The following is a 17714-nucleotide window of genomic DNA, read 5'->3' as shown; positions in this document are numbered from 1 at the left end:
CTGAGACTCTTTGTGAAGCTTTTGCTTGATCAGGGACCTACTTCTTTATTTAATCTTTACTTTACCATTAGTGAATCATCTCACTAGAGTGAAGTCTGAACTGAACCTAAAAGGTGATGCTCTCGTCCCTGTAATGTGGTGTGTCCCCAAAATAGTAGAGTAGTTAGCTCTTACATATAGCTTTAGAATGCAAAACTCGAAAAACACATCATTAGTCCGATGTGTCAAATTTCAAGGAGTGATCCAAGCAAGTGAGTCCAAACCGTGAGTGACTTGGGAGGGGTGCTTGTAATCTTGTACTTGAGACTTCTTCAGGCAATAGAAGAGGTCCTTCCACCAAAGTGTTAGTGTCGTCTAGTAGAGCTTTCTTGCTTGTCCTCTTGAGTACTTCAGTAGCTTAGATCTCTTGTGTGATTTCGCCACCAAGTGATATTGTTTGCCTATAATTAAGGAAAGACTAACTTGTGCTCAACTGACACTGGTCTTGAAGCATCCGCGCCGCACGAATAATACGTGACATGCCTAATCATATTTTACTCCGTGACCCAAATTCTATATAGCACTCCAGAGTTTTTAAGCTTGCAACAAGCTTGAGTGTTGCATTGGAGATGCTCTTAGATTGTCTCTTTCAGCGTAGGCAAATTGTTCTTTTTAATAGAACGGTGCATTTCCTTCTCCCATTTACTGACTCGAACATGTAAATAGGTAAAACTCGATGTTTAAGAAACAATAGATAAAAATTTGAATTTGATATATATGAGAACAAATAGAAGTTTAGTCGTCGATAAAGTTACAACCAATCAGTCGGATTATAAGAATTCTGATGACAATTCCTTCCTTGATAATTAATTCTATTGAACTAGCAAAGAAGGGGCTGATCAGATCAGTCTGTTCCATAAATATACACTAATACACAAAGATGGATATCCATGTCTCTCTCTTCCTTCCCCACAGATCTTTGAAGCCCGCCAATTGAGACAGTGAGACTGCAAGTGAAATCTAAAACAAAACTACACCTCTTTCTGCTTCGTCTTCATCGAAATGATTTGGTGTGAAGACGGCAAAACCAACAGCAGACACCAATTCGGCATTGTTTTTAGACCAAGTAAGAGGACATGAGGTTCCAACTAATTTTCATATGAGAAGGCATCGGTGCTACAAAACGTAAAATGTCTGGTTTAGAACTGAGAGTTGGGTCTTGGTTCTTTGTGGATTCTTTACTCAAAACCTGTTGGAACTTGGCAACATTGGGAAGTATAAGTTCTCTACAATGTAGATGTAATAGAGGAACTTTCGATAAGACACTTCCTTTTTGAACATCCAAACCCTGTGGTCTCCTTAATTTGTATGGCTTCCCAGATATAGGTTCGATGTCGACACGAGGCATTTGCTTCCATCTTGAGTGCACATACCAACCGTACTTGTAGTCCCCCACGATGGGTGTGCCTAAAGCTTCCGCACAATGGACTCTCAGCTGCACAAGAGTTAGAGAGTGTCAAAAAACTAGTGTCAGAAAACTGTGTTTTCCGAGTAGTTGCTAACTGTGATTACGAAAGAGGGTATTTAGGCTATTCATGTTGCAATTTGTATGAACTTTCAGTTGTTGCCTTCCAAGGGGATAGACATGAAACCCCAGTTTTTTTTATTTTCAAAAATATGATTTTTATAGGACACGAAATTGTCTATTTGTTGGACATGAAAACCCAACTAATAAACCTCAGTAGCTATATTCCTTGTACCTGATGCTTTCGACCCGTAAGTGGAGATAGTTCAACCCATGAGCATCCATTAATAGTTGGACCGAGTACACGATATTCAGTTATAGCCTCTTGAGAAGGCTCTATTCCCAAAGGATTAGCTATTATGACTCTTTCAGTCTTACCATCGTCAAGAAGCACCTGCAGACCATTACTTACTCGATTAAAAAGACGAATGACTGCGTGATTTAACAAATTCGTCATATATGAAGCAAAAAAAACCATTATACCTTTGATAGCGGGGCACGAATGAGACCTTGCTTTTCTTTAGGACAGCCTATAACCAGTGCCCAATACCTCTGACTTGTCGCTTCGCAAGCTTCATCCCAAATCTGAATCATTGATTAGCGAATCCAAAAAACAAAAGGGGGTCAATGAGGGAAGAAGAAAAGAAGAAGTGATTGAAATGGGAAGTACCTTAGATGAGGATTTTGCTTTAGTAGTGTCACTAAACAGCCAGTGGAGTTGAGCAGTGCTTTCTTTCGTTCTTCCCATTAAGAGGATCCCACTGCTCTCTCTGTCCAGCCGATGCACCTATTTTTTTTGAATAATAACAATAAAGTTCACCCATACAAAGCACTAGACTTAATACAAGGTTATCAACATGATTCAATTGGTTTTACACCTAAAAGACTACGATGCATGACAAGGTAGCCACGTTTACTTTGAATCCTAAAATATTAGTTGTACGCTTTCTGCACTTTCTAGGACACAAGAAAAAGAATGTGGTTACATTTTGTGAAATAATGAGAAAGTAGGGACTATAGAACTACATTGAGGTTACAACACTGAGCCTGTTTTGGGACTTGCGAGCTGTCAAGTGTGTAGCAAGGGTGGCAAGTAGCTTGAAAAGTTCAAAGGTAATGCCAGCATATTTCCTTGAGAAAGCAAATATTTTTTCAAAAATGAGCTTCTAAAAGTTGATTACCTTAAATAAATTCTCATTTTCTTTTTCCAACTTGTGGAAGACAAAGCCTAAGGCTAGTATATAAAGAAAGACTTGTGGCATTAGGTTTTTTGGAGTCTAGTAAGGTAATCGTATTACCTGCTAGTCCTGCCAAAAGGAAATAACAAAAGGAAAGTAAAAGAAGACGCTGAAGATTACCAACTTGGGAGGCTCCTCTTTTCCATAAGACAATGCAGCAGCTGCCAAGGCATCCATGCTATTATGAACTGGTAGATTTCCCTAGACAACATCGTCATTTACAAAAACACTCAACATGGTAAAGCCTGAATGCTGGAGAGAGAGAGAGAGAGAGAGAGAGAGAGAGAGAGAGAGAGAGAGAGAGAGAGAGAGAGATGAAACAGACCTAACCTTGACTGGTAGTTTAGGCGGCTTATTTAGAACGATTATAGCAGAATCCTGAGATTACATAAAGAAGAAAACCATGAAACACTGAAAAATGTAGAAGATGGCATATTGACATGAAACAGACCTAACCTTGACAGAGTTTACAAAATAGTCCCTATACAAACGAGAATGTTGAACTAAGGACTGAAACTGTAAAGAGATTAACTGAAGGTTCTAACTAGCATAAATGCTAATTAACTGGGTCTGAGGACGATGCAATTGCATGTGTGAGTTAGTCGTTCTCCCTATGACAATATTGCACTGACACATGGCTGGTCGCTAACCGTACACGAAGTTCCGAGATTGTATCCAACAGCCTCCATGGTATGGAATCTTGATCGTTCGTGAGAAATCCCACGATGGATCTCGAATCCCCTTCGAGTATATATTTGTGAAACCCTAGGTCTTCCGTCAAAGTAGCTCCCAGTACAAACCCTTGCAATTCACTGTGCGTAAGCGGGCAACATAATATTTCGAAACTCCTCTCCGGGAAAAAATATTCATTATTCATCTAGACCCTCCACTGGACAAGCAATAGACAACATATTTCTCCCAGACCTTGTTAAGAATGCAAGGGTGACTCAGAAAGCTTAACGAGCATAGCTCATTTTTCATGCACCACCCTGCATCAACGGTAGGGTTGTAACTGCAGGACAGTAGACGTTCACAGGGTATTGGCACAGACCTGATAGTGCACCCCCCCCCGGCCTCATTTACATCCACAAAAATGAACGAAAAGATGCATACCTTGTACATTACAAGTCTTTGCAAATATTCAATTTCATCTGCATTTGGGTACAGAGTTCCACTTGGTATTGTATCAAATCTCTTTGAGATCTTACTCTCGCCTGCTGATACAGGTACAAATAACTTCATTCCGACCTCCATCACGTCATTAGGACTAACCTGCACGTATGAGGTGAAGACTTAAAAAACACAATCTTGAACATAAGTTTATACAAGATGACAAATACCAACAAATGAATCCGAACACATTAGGTAAAAACAGAAGCATGGATGAGCAATACCTTTCTAAAGGTCTGAAGTTTGCGTTGCTTTCCCTCGGATTGGCCAGTGAGATCTGAACATTCAATTTGAACCTAAAATGTAAACATATAATGAAAGTACAGCTAACAAATTCCACTCACAAATTTATTAACAGAAAAGCAATATACTCTATCCGAATTTCAGGGGGAATCCCCGCCACTATATACAAAATTAAAAGTTGGACACCGATGTTTTTACTAAAATTAGGGGATATGCTCAGGTACAGTATCTGAAACTGCTACAAGGTGTCGGGTAAAAAAACCTACAAAATCCCAAAGGCAAGGATGCAACAATCACATATTTTTTCTAAAGGTTATTAGATTCTTTATATTAAATTTTTTTCTTTTGGGTCAACCAGTGCTACATTATATTCAAATGGCATAGACCTGGAGCAGTATTTTACAATTTTTAAATAATTGTATAAAGCAATACCAATATGAATATACGAAATCTCACAGCATGCCCATCAAAGTGAGTTTCAAGTAATGCCCAAGTTTTCAAAATGAGTACCCATACCCGACAAAGCAAAATACATATATATCTAGCAGCCATGTTACGTAGGGGATAAGGTATATCAGGTATGTAATTGAACCAGCACGCATGTTAAATTTGAAACATTCTTTTGAACAAAGACAAGAACAATTTTACTCATGAAAAAGGTAATACATAGTAGTTCTATTTACAAAAGAAAATAATTTACAACATGATAAAAACCGCCTCATTCTTTTTCTTTTGCGTACTTAAACTTAGTGCAAGGACAATAATTTTGTTATACTAATTCCCAACTCAGCGATCACGTAAAACCAAATGTCCAGATTTGGCCAACATGAATTTAATTTGTATAGAAGAATGTTATTATTATATTTTTATCATAGAAGAAAATATATAGGTAGTGAGGAGCTAAAACTGAGAAAATTTAAACTCACCAACCCTTTATTGAAGTGGGACTGAATGACAAGACCAGGAATGTCATCGAAATAGTACTTCAGCCAAGTGATAGCAGTAACACGAGCATGTTGTCCGTGAAGACTATCCGGCTTCCTTCCAGGCAAAGGGTGACCAAAAGCAGGGAAGGCAGGCAATGAAAGAAGCTGCCTAGGCTTTGGACCATCTTTTACGCATCCTAACCGAGCTATGTTGTTGGTAACTCGAATGATTGGGGCAGCACGAGAAGGTGGAGGTGGATAAACTCTTGAAAAATGTCTTAATGAAAGCAGGACATTCTTAGGAAGTGGAGTTTTCATCATCTAACCATAAATCCTGAAGGGAAAACAGAACAAGTTTACATTGAAAAAATAAAGTTTCACCTCAACTCTTGTAAATTATTTACAGATAAGAATAAGAGTTGTTGTCTAGTAAACTAAATTTATATTTAGAAGTTAACCTTGAAATCATAGCGCATAAGTGTTTATTTAATCATCTCATCTTAAACCCTAAATCACAAAAGAAAAAAGAATTGGAAACAAGAAATTTGACGGTTTACTGAAACATAATAATTCAGTTCTATAATCTCCATCACATAAATTGAATTGAGTTGAACGGTTGTAATTATATCCTTAAACCCTCACGAAGAAACTTCTTTTTTCAAATATGACAAGCCATATCCCAACATTTATTCATTCTTTTTCAGTTCTGATAGATGAAACTCAACATTATGCATTAAAAGTGCTCACCTCCTATACAGCACAATGATATATTCTCTTGCAGTTTTGAGATCTTCAGAGTCTGGGCAATTCAACATACAAAAATAAGACGCTCCATCGACGATTCAAGCTCACGAAAATATAAATGTACATCCTCGTTCGCTAAAACCTAGACATAATCCACAAATAAAAGCACAGTTTTGTTGCATTCCTTAAACTAACCGCCCATAATCACCTTTCTGAGGGTTCAATGCTGAAAATCGGTCCTAATCTGATCTAACATTCCCAAGATTCAGGAGTGGAATTAGGAACTGAAGTATGGGGTTTAACCTAAAGTTAGTAGAAATTAAGCATCTATAATGTCAAGGACACTTTTTTCGGAATTGAATAGCACTTCGAATTGAATCATGAAGTGCACATATATGTTTCATGCAATGGGAATCCTATCTTTGCTTGGAAAACAAAAAGTTAAATACACAAGAAGGGAATTAGGCCTGAGTGCTGAAATCCAACAAACAGAAAATGGTTCATTCATTTCATCAAACATTTTGCGAACATACTTTGATCATTGAAGAGAGATTGTAAATACTTGATTGGATGCCAAGTTCCAACTTTTCAATATGAATTGAAGTACAAAAGATTGGGTTTTCTGACTCTGAGTGTATCACTGAAGAAATTACATCTGTTAAAAATAAGACTTTCTAGGTTTACAAAGTTTTAAGGAGAACCAGAGATTCTTAGAAAAAAGAGAATAAAATCATAGTAACTTTACGGGGTTGGTACCTGTGTCGGCAATCTGTAAACTCGAAGAACCACCTTCTTCACGGTGGTCGACGTCGGTAATCAAACCCCTCTTAATATTGGTGTATATTGGACAGCGATACTCCGGAGCTTGTATTAGACCTGAAGGCTGCTTGGTCGCGGCTTTGGGGAGACAAAGGAAATTTTGCTAGAATTTGGCGCTTTAAAGAAATAAGAAAATTGGTCGAGTTGAGTTGACTAATGTTTTTTTTTTAACTATTAGAGGGAAATAGTTTAGCTGCATCCAAAATTTAGATTTTTTTTATTTTTTGTCCCCTAATCTTCATCTCACCCTTCGCTCTTTCCCTCTCTTTATCTCTCTTTGTCACTCTCTCGCTCTCTAACATCGACTCTCTCACTATCGATCTCTCTCTAACATCAACTGCGTATGCTGACTCAAAAATCAACTACCACTTCCGTTCAGATTTTGCTTCCAGCGATTCAAAGGAAGATAAGATGAGGGAGATTTAGTTTTAGTAAAGAAAATAAGAATCGATTTTCGTAGGGTTCATTGTTAAAGGGTGTGGTGTTGGTGGTACAAGTCTAGCATGTGCAAATGATTCTCATCTGCTTCACACTTGCCATTAACAGGAAAGTTCACTGATCTCTTGACTTAACATGACGAATTTATTGTTCATGAGCGTTTTAGTTTTCAAAATCAAGCAGAAGAACTCCATCTTATCTATCTTTACTGTTTTCTTGTGGTTCTTCTCCGGATTAGATAAAAAGAGGGAAGGATTGAGGAGAGAGAGAGGAGTAGAGAGAGAAGAAGGATAAATGGAGGTGGTGGTGGATGGAGATAAGGAAAAAAAGAGAGGAAAAATGGTGGTGGTGGTCGGATTTGGTGTTAGTGGTAGGAGATGAAGAAGAAGAAGTGTTTTGTTTCCATTTAAAAGTTTGCACCCCTAATAATTTGTCGAAATTCACATTTTTCTTTTAAAAGTTTGTACTCCAGAAAATTATCTTATTTCCCTAAAGCGTCAGTCGTTTTAATTTGTATATTTTTCTTGTTGGAAAAAAAAAGAACTTGTTGATTTTGTCAAATTTTCTACTGCCTCAATCCTCATGGTTTCAGAAACAAAGGGGTAGGGTTTGACGCAAAACCATAAATGAGGATTTTCCTAAAACCCTTCCCTTTCGTCTGTGAACAAAGGAGTTCCGCCGAAGCGAACCATTTCCTTCGTTGTCACGGGAGAGAGAAAGAGATAACGAGAGTGAGAGAGAGGGAGAGAGAAAGAGATAAGGAGAGAGAGAGTAAAGAAGGAATTGAGAGAAATGATGGTGATGGTGGTTACAAGAGGACAGAGAAAGACCCAAAAAAAAAATTGAAGGTCGCTGACGATGACAGTTTTTCGACGACGTTTAACGAAGTGGAGAAGACATGGTAATGAAGGTTTGGGGAAACAAAAGAAAAATAAAAAATATGGCCGAAATTTTCTATCAAAAAATTTGTACCTCGAAAAATTGTCTTGCTTCCCCAAAGCAATGCCCATGTGGTTCGCGCTGCCCTATTTACAGTAACTACCCAATAGTTGGATTGCACCATACGCTCTCAAGGTTTGGTGGATGCTCAGTTTTGGTTATAGGAGGTATAAAGACTTTGACGAATTAAATTTGACATCAATTAGCTTACGAAGAAAACCAAATTTTAATCCCAAAAATGAAGGCGCTTGTATTTTATTCCCTAATGTTGATCTTCATTTACTTCATCATCACCAACTTCAAGCACCAAATCGTTTTGTTTTATTTTGTTTTGTCCTATTTTCTATGTTTAACCTTTCTCTCATCCTCTCATCTCTTTTAAGAAACTTTTTTATTTCTTTCTCTTTTTCCTTTCATTATTTCGCCACAAGGAACGGTTTCCTTCGTCCATCGTTCCAAGCAAAAAAACCTTTGTGATTTCAGAATATTTACTTGAGGAAAGTCATGGTCGGCCATGAAAAGACCACAGAAAGTTTCATGGGAGACCATGAATCGTCTTGTGGCTTCTCATAAGCTTCTCCGATCGAGAATATCAGGGTTCCAGGCAAAATCCTCATAAAAAAAAGAGAATTTTTTTTAAGAAGAGGGAGAAAAATGATGCGCAACGAAAACTGGATGCGCAAACCCATTAGGGTCAATTCCCATTGACAAAGGTCTTCATGCCCCAAGTAAAACTGGATGCGCAGACCTCTGGCACAAAGTTCTTACCAAATCTGCACCCCGGTAGAGCTACAACTCAAATTTAGAATATCCAAATATAATCAAAATTCAGAATTTAAATTCTCCCACATTACACACGAGTAGACTTAACATTAGAAAACATTTACTAGTAGAGTAGTTGTAGGCACAATATTTTCAAAATGCCTGGAGGTAGGGCTGGGAAAACGGTCCGAGACCCCGGGGTCCGGCCCGGACCGTTACCCGTAGCCTATCCGAGCCGGGCTTACGCAGCCCGATGGCTCGGGCTTATAGGGTCGGGACTCGAACAAGGACTCCAATCCGAATCCCGGCCCGATAAGTCCGCCCGATACCCGAGCCCGATATACCCGCCCGATTTGTGATGCCCGAAACCCGCATGATCAAACATATAAAGACTATGTTTTAAACTGATCCAAGGGGTAAAATTATTTGGCCTTCAATGAGCCTTGCTCCCATATCTTTGACCCAATAGTGAGGGACTTCAGAGATGGAACTTACATAAAATTATTGAAGATGTTATATATATAACCATTCCCTATTCTCCTTAATCTTTACCCCCAACAAGGTGGGACTAAATAGTTATAACTTGCTTGCAATTCAAGAAGTGTGGTTTGATTCATATAATCAAAACCCTACATGAATTCTTCTCTATATGTTCAATGTGGGACTAAGTCTCCAAAGAGAACAACAAAAATTTCTTAACTTTATTAGTCCCACATCACCTATTTACAGTTAGAACATGTATTTGAGACTCTTATTAAATAGAAAATAAAGTTCACTCAAAACATTAAATCACGACTTTCAATGTTCTGGCGTTTTTCTCTCCATCTGTCCGAACCTATGCCAGCTAGCCACATGAACCTTTGGCTTGAGGTCATCCCCCATTTTCGAGCCGAACAATATACTCCTTAAAAGAAGTTGGTATGTCACATTTACTAACCAAAACAGGAACACCAATTCAAAGAAGTAGAGGCCATAAATATCATATATAGTTCTTTAGTCCCATACCATTGGGACACAATAAAAGTAGTTCAAGTGAAGGTTATTTATATCTCACTTACCACTAAACAATCATCAGCCACTACACGTAATATTAACTCCAAACTAACCTCGTCCCCAGACTGACCAAGCACTAAAACCTGCAGCTAAACGAGCATTCACGAACATTAACTCTACCTTCCAGAAATATAGTTAACAAACCACGGAAAGACGCCTTCTGATGCAATTCATACTACCATGTTCAATATTAATTGTAGGTGACTGGTATTGTTTCTTATGAAAGAATACAAGTATATGAAAGAATACAAGTACCATGTTCAATATTAATTGTAGGTGACTGGTATTGTTTCTTATGAAAGAATACAAGCAGAACAAAGCAGTCAATGGTTTTCACAATTCCTGCAAACTAGTTATGCAAGAGCAGATGTTCTTTGTCGGTTTTCTCCTTAGCCCTTAGGGGTTGTATGATGGATCTCCCTTCCCTTTTTCTTATTATTTGAAATTATTCAAAAGAAAAGAAGAGCAAATGTTCCTGAGCAATTGTGCTTTGACTGCTTTCAAGGCCTGAGCTTGAGCACTTCAATTTTATAATAAACAAAATGCTAAACATCATTTTCCTTAACTAGTTATCACCAAATCGTTTAAATTTATATGATGAGTTTCAACTGCATTTCATGGCTTGAACATGTAAACTTCACATATTAGTAAACTTTGTGATCCTACCTTGTCACTGTCATCCCTTATGACATTAGTGGTTAAAGACATCGTTTTTTTCCTTCTATGCTCAGGCATCTCTAACAAGCTTATCTGCCACATCCGGACAAACCAACTAAGGAATACGCTTACAGATATAGGTAAATAGGACATAGTAAACACTACTCAAATATCTACTAAGCAAATGAAAAATAATTGGAAGTCAATAATAAAGTTGGCAAACAAACACATAGGGACACTAACTTTACATTCCAGAAATATCGTTATAAAGTCCCACATCTTCTATTTAGAATTAGAAAGGAGATAGAGACTTTTACTTAAGGGAAAAAATGATGTAAATTGAACTAAAACATATGAAATTATTAGTCCCACATTGCCTATTTAAACCTAAAAAAGTTATTGGAGACTTATATTTAAGGGAAGGGGTGGATGCAAAGTAATTTCCAACTTCAAAATCATTAGTGCCACATTGTAGGATTTATAATTAGAAAGCGGTTGGACACTTACTTAATGGAAGGGAAGGGTGCTAGTTTAGTTAGAATTTATAAAGTTAATTAGTCCCGCATCTCTTATTTTGAATGAGAGAGGGGTTGAGAACTTTTATATAAGGAGTGGGGGCATATGAGAAGGGTAAGTTAAATATTTTTTTGTTCAAATCACCCGAGCCCGTCCGGCCCGTGACCGCCTAAGCCTGCTCGGGCTGGCGGGCACGGGCGGGCTACAGGCAGTACATTTGAAGGATTTGTTTGGCCCGATCCGCCCGAATGTATGTCGCGGGCTTGATAAGTTGGTGCCCGATCCGTCCAAGTCCGGTTCTATTATGTCTGAACCCGCCCGATTCCCACTCGGGCTGGCGGGCACGGGCGGGCTACAGGCAGTACATTTGAAGGATTTGTTTGGCCCGATCCGCCCGAATGTATGTCGCGGGCTTGATAAGTTGGTGCCCGATCCGTCCAAGTCCGGTTCTATTATGTCTGAACCCGCCCGATTCCCACCCCTGGAGGGCAAAACTTGAGCTTTTTATAATTTAATTTTATGTTATTTCCAAACATGCATTGTAGGTTTCTTATTTCTAAATTGTCAGTTTCTCGTTTTAGCTTCTAATTTAAATTTTTAGTTTAAAATTTTTTGTTCCTTCTTAGTTGATAATTCTATAAAAATAAAAAATAATATTAGTTTTAAAGTTTTAATTCTTAATTTAGTTTTAAAATTTTGGGTTATTTCCCAAATGGCCCCCAACTTTGTGACCAGCTTCCTGCCTAGCCTCCTACTTTAGCAAATATTTCCATATGGCCCCCTTTTTCCGTTATCTTTAACTGTCCATTACTCTCACTCCTCCACCTCATTTCCTCTCTTTGCCAAGTCAGTTCAAACGCCACATCATCATCTTCTCCGTCAGGGTCGCCGGCCGGCCAAATTTCCGGCGGGCGACCTACAAACATAAAAAAAATTTCTCTCTCTTTAAAATTTTTTTTTTTTCCCTTTCTCTCTCTAGATCTGGTTCATCATGAACGAGATCTAGAGAGAGAAGGGAAAAATAATAAATTTTTCTTTTAGAGAGAGAGGGTATTTTTTTTTTTATGTTTGAAGGTCGCCGGCCAGAAATTTGGCCGGCCGACGACCCCTGCTGGAGAAGATGATGACGTGGCGTTTGAAGTGACTTGGTAGAGAGAGAAAATGAGGTGGAGGAGTGAGAGTAACGGACAATTAAAGATAACAGAAAAAGGGGACCATATAAAAATATCTGCTAAAGTAGGGGGCTAGGCAGGAAGCTGGTCACAAGTTGGGGGCCATTTGGGAAATAACCCTAAAATTTTATATTGCATTTAAATTCTACTTTTTGAACTTTTAATTTATCTATAATTTTAATATTTTATTTGTAGCTTTTGCTTTTAATTTTAGTTTTTGTGCTTATGTTTATATATTTTTTTCTTGTTGCAAATGAGGTGTTTATTGTTAGTGTCACAAAATATAATTTTTGTTTGGATTATATTTGTTTTGTGAAACATATTCATTTCATTATGTATGAATCAAATCCGGAGATCTTGTTGTGACAATTGGGGTTTAATATGACCGAAACCAAGTAATCCAAGAAAAGTAATAGAAAATAAAGAACAATCACACAGAACACAAGAGATTTACGTGGTTCGGTTGATGAGTCCTACTTCACGGCGACAAGGGCGCGATGATTTCCACTATGATAAGCAAACAAGTTACACGAGAGATTCGTGAGAATTAGACAACATATATCTCCTAGGGTTTTAGTTTATATAGCACTAAAACCCTACTAATCCCACCTACACACCGCCTCACCGACTTTTTCTTTCTAAATCCGAATTATACATGGCTACGCTAACACTAATGACCGACATAGCTCTGCTCCGCATTCCAGCTCTGTCTCGGAGTCTAGCTCTGTCTCGGAGTACTGCTTCGCATACCAGGCCTGTCTCAGTAATTAGCTTCGCTAACGAGTCCAAAATTCCGTGCCGAAACCACTTGTAAGCAAGTTGGCGGGTCGTAAACCGAGGAGATATCAACCCATATACCAGTCACTTTCAACACATCTTATATGACTTCGATTAAGTCATGAGATTACAAAAGTAAATACAACATAGATGATTGAGTGAGCATATACATAGTTAGTATCATAGATACTTGGACCTTCAAAGGTACCACTGAGACCCTTAAAAGCCATAGTAAAACTTTTCAAGGACAAAAGGACTCAAATTTATTCATACCATAAGTCCATAACACATTTTTATCGTTGAGCTATTTGTAATGGTTAAAGGAAATAGCAATTACAGGATTCGGTTTTAGGAAAGAAGATGAAATGATCAAGCAATAAGATGAATTTTTCACTTCATCAGTTTATTGATGCATCTAAGGAGAATTTATGATTGTCGTCGTCGTCATCATCATCAATTCTGTGAGTAAATGAAGATCTCTTAAAACAGATTTGGTCGTCATCTCCAATCCAACTTTCACTAAAACAGACATTGTCGTAGAGACAACCATACTTCAATTCCTGGTCTATTCTTGGAGAGCCCAACTGATCTCATTCTTATGATATCAAGGAAATGAGCTACAAGAAATCTCGTAAGTTGGTACCAAGTTGAACTTTCATATTTTTTTAACTAAACCGGGTTAGGCCACACTTTTGTCGCCAGGTCACCCGACAGCGCTGCTCATTTTATGGCCGTGCCAAACGGATCTGTAGCGATGCTGGGGACCTTTAACGGATCTGTAGCGAGAAACGGTGAAGTTTAGCTACATTTTATGTTCATCTTTATTGTGCTTATTCACCATCAATTGTACTTGGAAAAATAATTCTGAACAGAAGTTTGACTTGAGCATCCTAGGTTAACCAGGGTGTAGCACAATTCTCCTTTTTACACAATCTATTATTATAGAGGGAGTTCGGAAATGCAGAATTTGAACTCCAGAGTTCATGAGTACCAATGAGCTTGGTCGAGCTTTTCTCTAAAAGATTATATATCAGATATTTTCACAAAATTTATAATGTCAACCAACCTAAGAACGTTTCGGAGCATCTTCAATGATTGGATATTTTCCAAAATTTTCCTGCGATCTACACGACAAGGAGATCACTTGTATATATATATATATATGTATGTGTGTGTATCAGACTTGGATTTAAACTCCAATTGAATTCCTTCCGCGGCCAAGTAGTTGGGATTCGCTCTGAGTAACTAGGAGATCAAAACGGAACATTATGTAGCATATATTGATAATACCTGGCTATATATTATATATCTGGGTATGTTTATTGATAGATAAGAGGTAATGAAAACTTAGACACAACTTGACCAACTTACTCGGCATGGATCAGTGAGGATTGGGGATTAGCCCCGACCCAACCCAACACGATTACGGCTGCTACTGCTTATTAGTTTCTATTGCCATATCAGATGATTCATGAAATTCCCTCATCGGCATTTAAGTCATACCTAATTTGAACTCAAACACAAACTCCTAAACCCCAATAATCAAACATAAAAATATAACCCAAGAGCCACAGGAATCAAAAATGGAATCAGCTTATTACATTGGGATGCATCACTATAAAATTACCAACATAGGATGCACTTTATTTATCAAACATAATCAAACAAACAATATCCATATAGTCAAAACAGAAAAAAGATAATTAAACACAAGCCAATGCTTCAATATATTGATAAGCATTATACCTTTTGTATCGCCCACTTGTTACTAAATCTTGAGTTTTTTCATACTTCATGTTCTTAATATCATAAGAAAAAACAGCATTTTTTACCTGCAATACCAACTTCGGCGAGTCATCTTCATATTCCTCAACCATCAATATGGAGAAATTAAGATCATTGATTAATGAAGTACAATCAACACTGTATTCAACACTCCATCTACTGTAATCGCTCGCCATTTCCAAGATGTCGAAGCAACCAATCTTCGAACTGTATATCTCAATAAGATAAAGATGACCTCTATTTTCTCCGAAATAACCAATCTTCACTGAATCTGAGGTTCCAACATTAGTTGGTGCTTTCGGCATCGGCATTGTTCCAACCAATCCTTTACCTAAATCGAAATAAATAAAAGACATATTCCAACTAATCCAATGCAAATTACCATTCCAGAATACCCCAGAACCAGAAAATTCATCACATAAATAGGATGAAATCTGGGTAAACCTCCAAGTACCTGTTCTTGAAGAGTAGATTTCGATATCATAACTCATTCTACTATCTTGGGAAATACAAACAACTTTGTAATGGGGTGATTTGAGTTGATCAAAAGCTAAATTAATCGATCGAACTAAATTGTATCTATAAGGAGATGATAAAGGAAGGATCTTGAATTTTTTTGTTGAAGGATTATATATGTAATATGAAGTTGGGTAACGATGGTTTCGTGATTTTGCCGTACTGCACAAGAGAAGTCCATTACAAGATTGTAAGATTTCTATACCTAATGGGTCGTTCACAAAATCTAGGGTTCTTCTGAAGGGGACAATATCAGTTGTTTTGGTTTCATGCAGTAAGATGATTTTGTAAATTGGAGGTTTTATATAAAAATTCAACTTTTGATGTAAGATCAGAGCAGGAATTTGAAGTTTACCTTTCCATAAGAAAACAAAATAAGGATCAGAGATTAGAGAAAGCCATTGTTTTGATACTGATTTGATGATAAGCAGAAATTCTAGCGGTAAATGTAACAGAATTTTGATTAATAAATCACTGTTTCTACCTATTAGAGTTGCTGCTCCTGATGATGATGACCAAGATGAACTAGAACTTTGGGAAGGAAATTGAAGCATTCTGAAGAACAAGAAACCCTTGATATGATCAGAGATTTCAGCTTAAGACTTTGAAGTTGACCTAAATTTCTAAATAAAAAAAAAAAGATCATTTTAAGTATTTGGAGAGTTACAAATTTAGGATCCGTTTGATACGTGTGAAAATAGTTAATGTGAATTATTTGGTTTCTCATGGGAAAGAAAACTATTTTATCATGTTAAAATGCAAATTAAAGTGTAGGCACAACCTTAGATATTTAAATTCAAGTGTTTGGTAGGATTCAGAAGTGTGAAATAGTGAAAAGCATGGCATTCCCTTTCTCATACAACATGACGGGAAATTAGGCCAAAACTCCCTAAAAAATTATGACTTTGGTTAAAAAGATTCATCAATTTTTTTAGGCTTTACCTCCCTAGTGGCAATTAGGTAATTTTCTATGATAGTGAAAAGACCAACCTAACCTTATTCAGAAAATTAGAAACTCCCTCTTTCCCTATCATGTCTTTCTCTCTCTAACTAGAAACTTTGGAAACTCAAACTCCTTTCTCTCTCGTTTCTTCAGCTCGCTAGGGTTGTGCTGAGGCGTTCTCTCTTCTCTCCAAGGTGAATTCTTCTTCTAGTTTATCGATTCTTTTCGTATTGATTGTGATTATTTCATGCCTTTTGCGAAAAATGGAAGTATCTTGTAGATGATTTGAAAGCTAATTGGAGTGTCTGTTTCTATAGTGCTGAAATTCATTAACTAAGAGATTGAATAAATCTTGTATTCTTTAACATCCATTGACTAGTTATCCCAAATTAGGGTTTGAGTATTTTGCTGCAATTCCAGTGTTGATTATCGATACCCATGAACTACTTTTGTGAAAAATGGAAGCATCTTGTAGATGATTTGGAAGCTCATTGGAGTGGCTGCTTCAATAGTGCTGAAATTCATTAACTAGGAGATTGAATAAATCTTGTTTGGGGCTCTTTAATGATGCATCACCAGGTCGTTTAAAAGATGCACAAGAGTTGCTCGACGAAATGCTTCAATGACCTTGCAAACACTTTGCATAGCCTTGCAAACACTTTGCACTGCCTTGCAAACACATTGCACTGCCTTGCAAAGCCTTGCAGACACCTTGTATTGCCTACCAAATACCTTGCACTACCTTGCAAAGCCTTACAAACACCTTGCAGAGCCTTGCAAGAACCTTGTTAAGTTTAATTTATGCTCTATAATTATACAATCCTATAACATCTTTGTAAGGTTTATAATTTCTTGACTAACCATAAAATTCTTTTGATGGACAGTATGGGTAAAGCAGGAACAAACAAAAAACAAAAGAGATCAAATCCTAAAGCGATCGCAGAAAGAAAATTATCAATTCGGTCGAGCTTAAATGGATTATGCAACTTGGAGGAAAGTTAGTTCATGATATAATTTCTTATGAGAAATACTGTTGGTAATAAAAAATTAGAATTATCTCTTGGATATGAATATTTTGATGAATGAATGAGTATATTTGTTAATAGTTTGTTGATTGGTTGTGATATTGAATGTATTTTCATGTTTGTTAAAACTCCTTACAGTGTCTTGCAAAGTGATTGTCGTGCCTTGCAAGCACCTTGCAGAGCCTTGCAAAGTACTTCAACGTCTTATAAAATTACATATTTTTGTATTAATTTCTCCAAAAAGCTAGGGGCCCCGCCCCGAACTCCCATAAAAAGAAGGTTAACAACAATTACAATATATTTATACTATTAATTTCTTGGAAAATTTCTTCAAAAAAATAGGGCTCCGCTCCTAACTCCCGTAGAAAGAAGACGAACATGATGTGCATAGAGTTCATGGTTATTTCAAGTGATTTTGATCAATCCTAAAAAAAGTTAACAAAGCTTTACTAAAGCTTGGTAGGCTTTTGCAAACACTTTGCAGAGC

At 37.3% G+C, this 17714-nt stretch overlaps 2 protein-coding genes across 7 annotated transcripts; both read right to left on the bottom strand.

The window, feature by feature from the left end:
* Window positions 1-732: 732 nt before the first annotated feature.
* LOC147531710 (Pseudouridine synthase family protein) lies at window positions 733-7374 on the bottom strand. 6 transcript variants are annotated; one of them, XM_086648162.1, is made up of 12 exons: window positions 7011-7374; window positions 6582-6953; window positions 5829-5880; window positions 5082-5415; window positions 4137-4208; window positions 3856-4014; window positions 3073-3120; window positions 2863-2943; window positions 2175-2291; window positions 1988-2089; window positions 1740-1898; window positions 733-1474 (listed from the first exon to the last, which is right to left on the bottom strand). In XM_086648162.1, exons 4-12 carry the CDS (start codon window positions 5400-5402, stop codon window positions 1097-1099), a joined length of 1437 nt encoding a protein of 478 aa, XP_086504288.1. In that variant the 5' UTR covers window positions 5403-5415; window positions 5829-5880; window positions 6582-6953; window positions 7011-7374; the 3' UTR covers window positions 733-1096. The 6 variants fall into 6 exon arrangements, with proteins under 6 accessions (XP_086504288.1, XP_086504290.1, XP_086504287.1 ...); XM_086648164.1 differs by lacking the exon at window positions 7011-7374 and adding an exon at window positions 5540-5588 and having other exon boundaries at window positions 6582-6790; XM_086648161.1 differs by having other exon boundaries at window positions 6582-7374.
* A 7159-nt stretch (window positions 7375-14533) lies between these two features.
* LOC147531709 (F-box protein At5g07610-like) lies at window positions 14534-15890 on the bottom strand. The gene has a single exon (XM_086650685.1). The coding sequence runs from the start codon at window positions 15811-15813 to the stop codon at window positions 14662-14664; it is 1152 nt and encodes a 383-aa protein (XP_086506811.1). The 5' UTR covers window positions 15814-15890; the 3' UTR covers window positions 14534-14661.
* Between the last annotated feature and the right edge of the window lie 1824 nt (window positions 15891-17714).

The sequence above is a fragment of the Eschscholzia californica genome, unplaced genomic scaffold (genome assembly GCF_041429995.1).
Source record: "Eschscholzia californica isolate CP2 unplaced genomic scaffold, dmEscCali1.0.p SCAF_6, whole genome shotgun sequence".
NCBI lineage: Eukaryota > Viridiplantae > Streptophyta > Magnoliopsida > Ranunculales > Papaveraceae > Eschscholzia > Eschscholzia californica.
The sequence above is the reverse complement of the archived record's forward strand: the minus strand, read 5'-3'. Positions and strand labels throughout refer to the sequence as shown.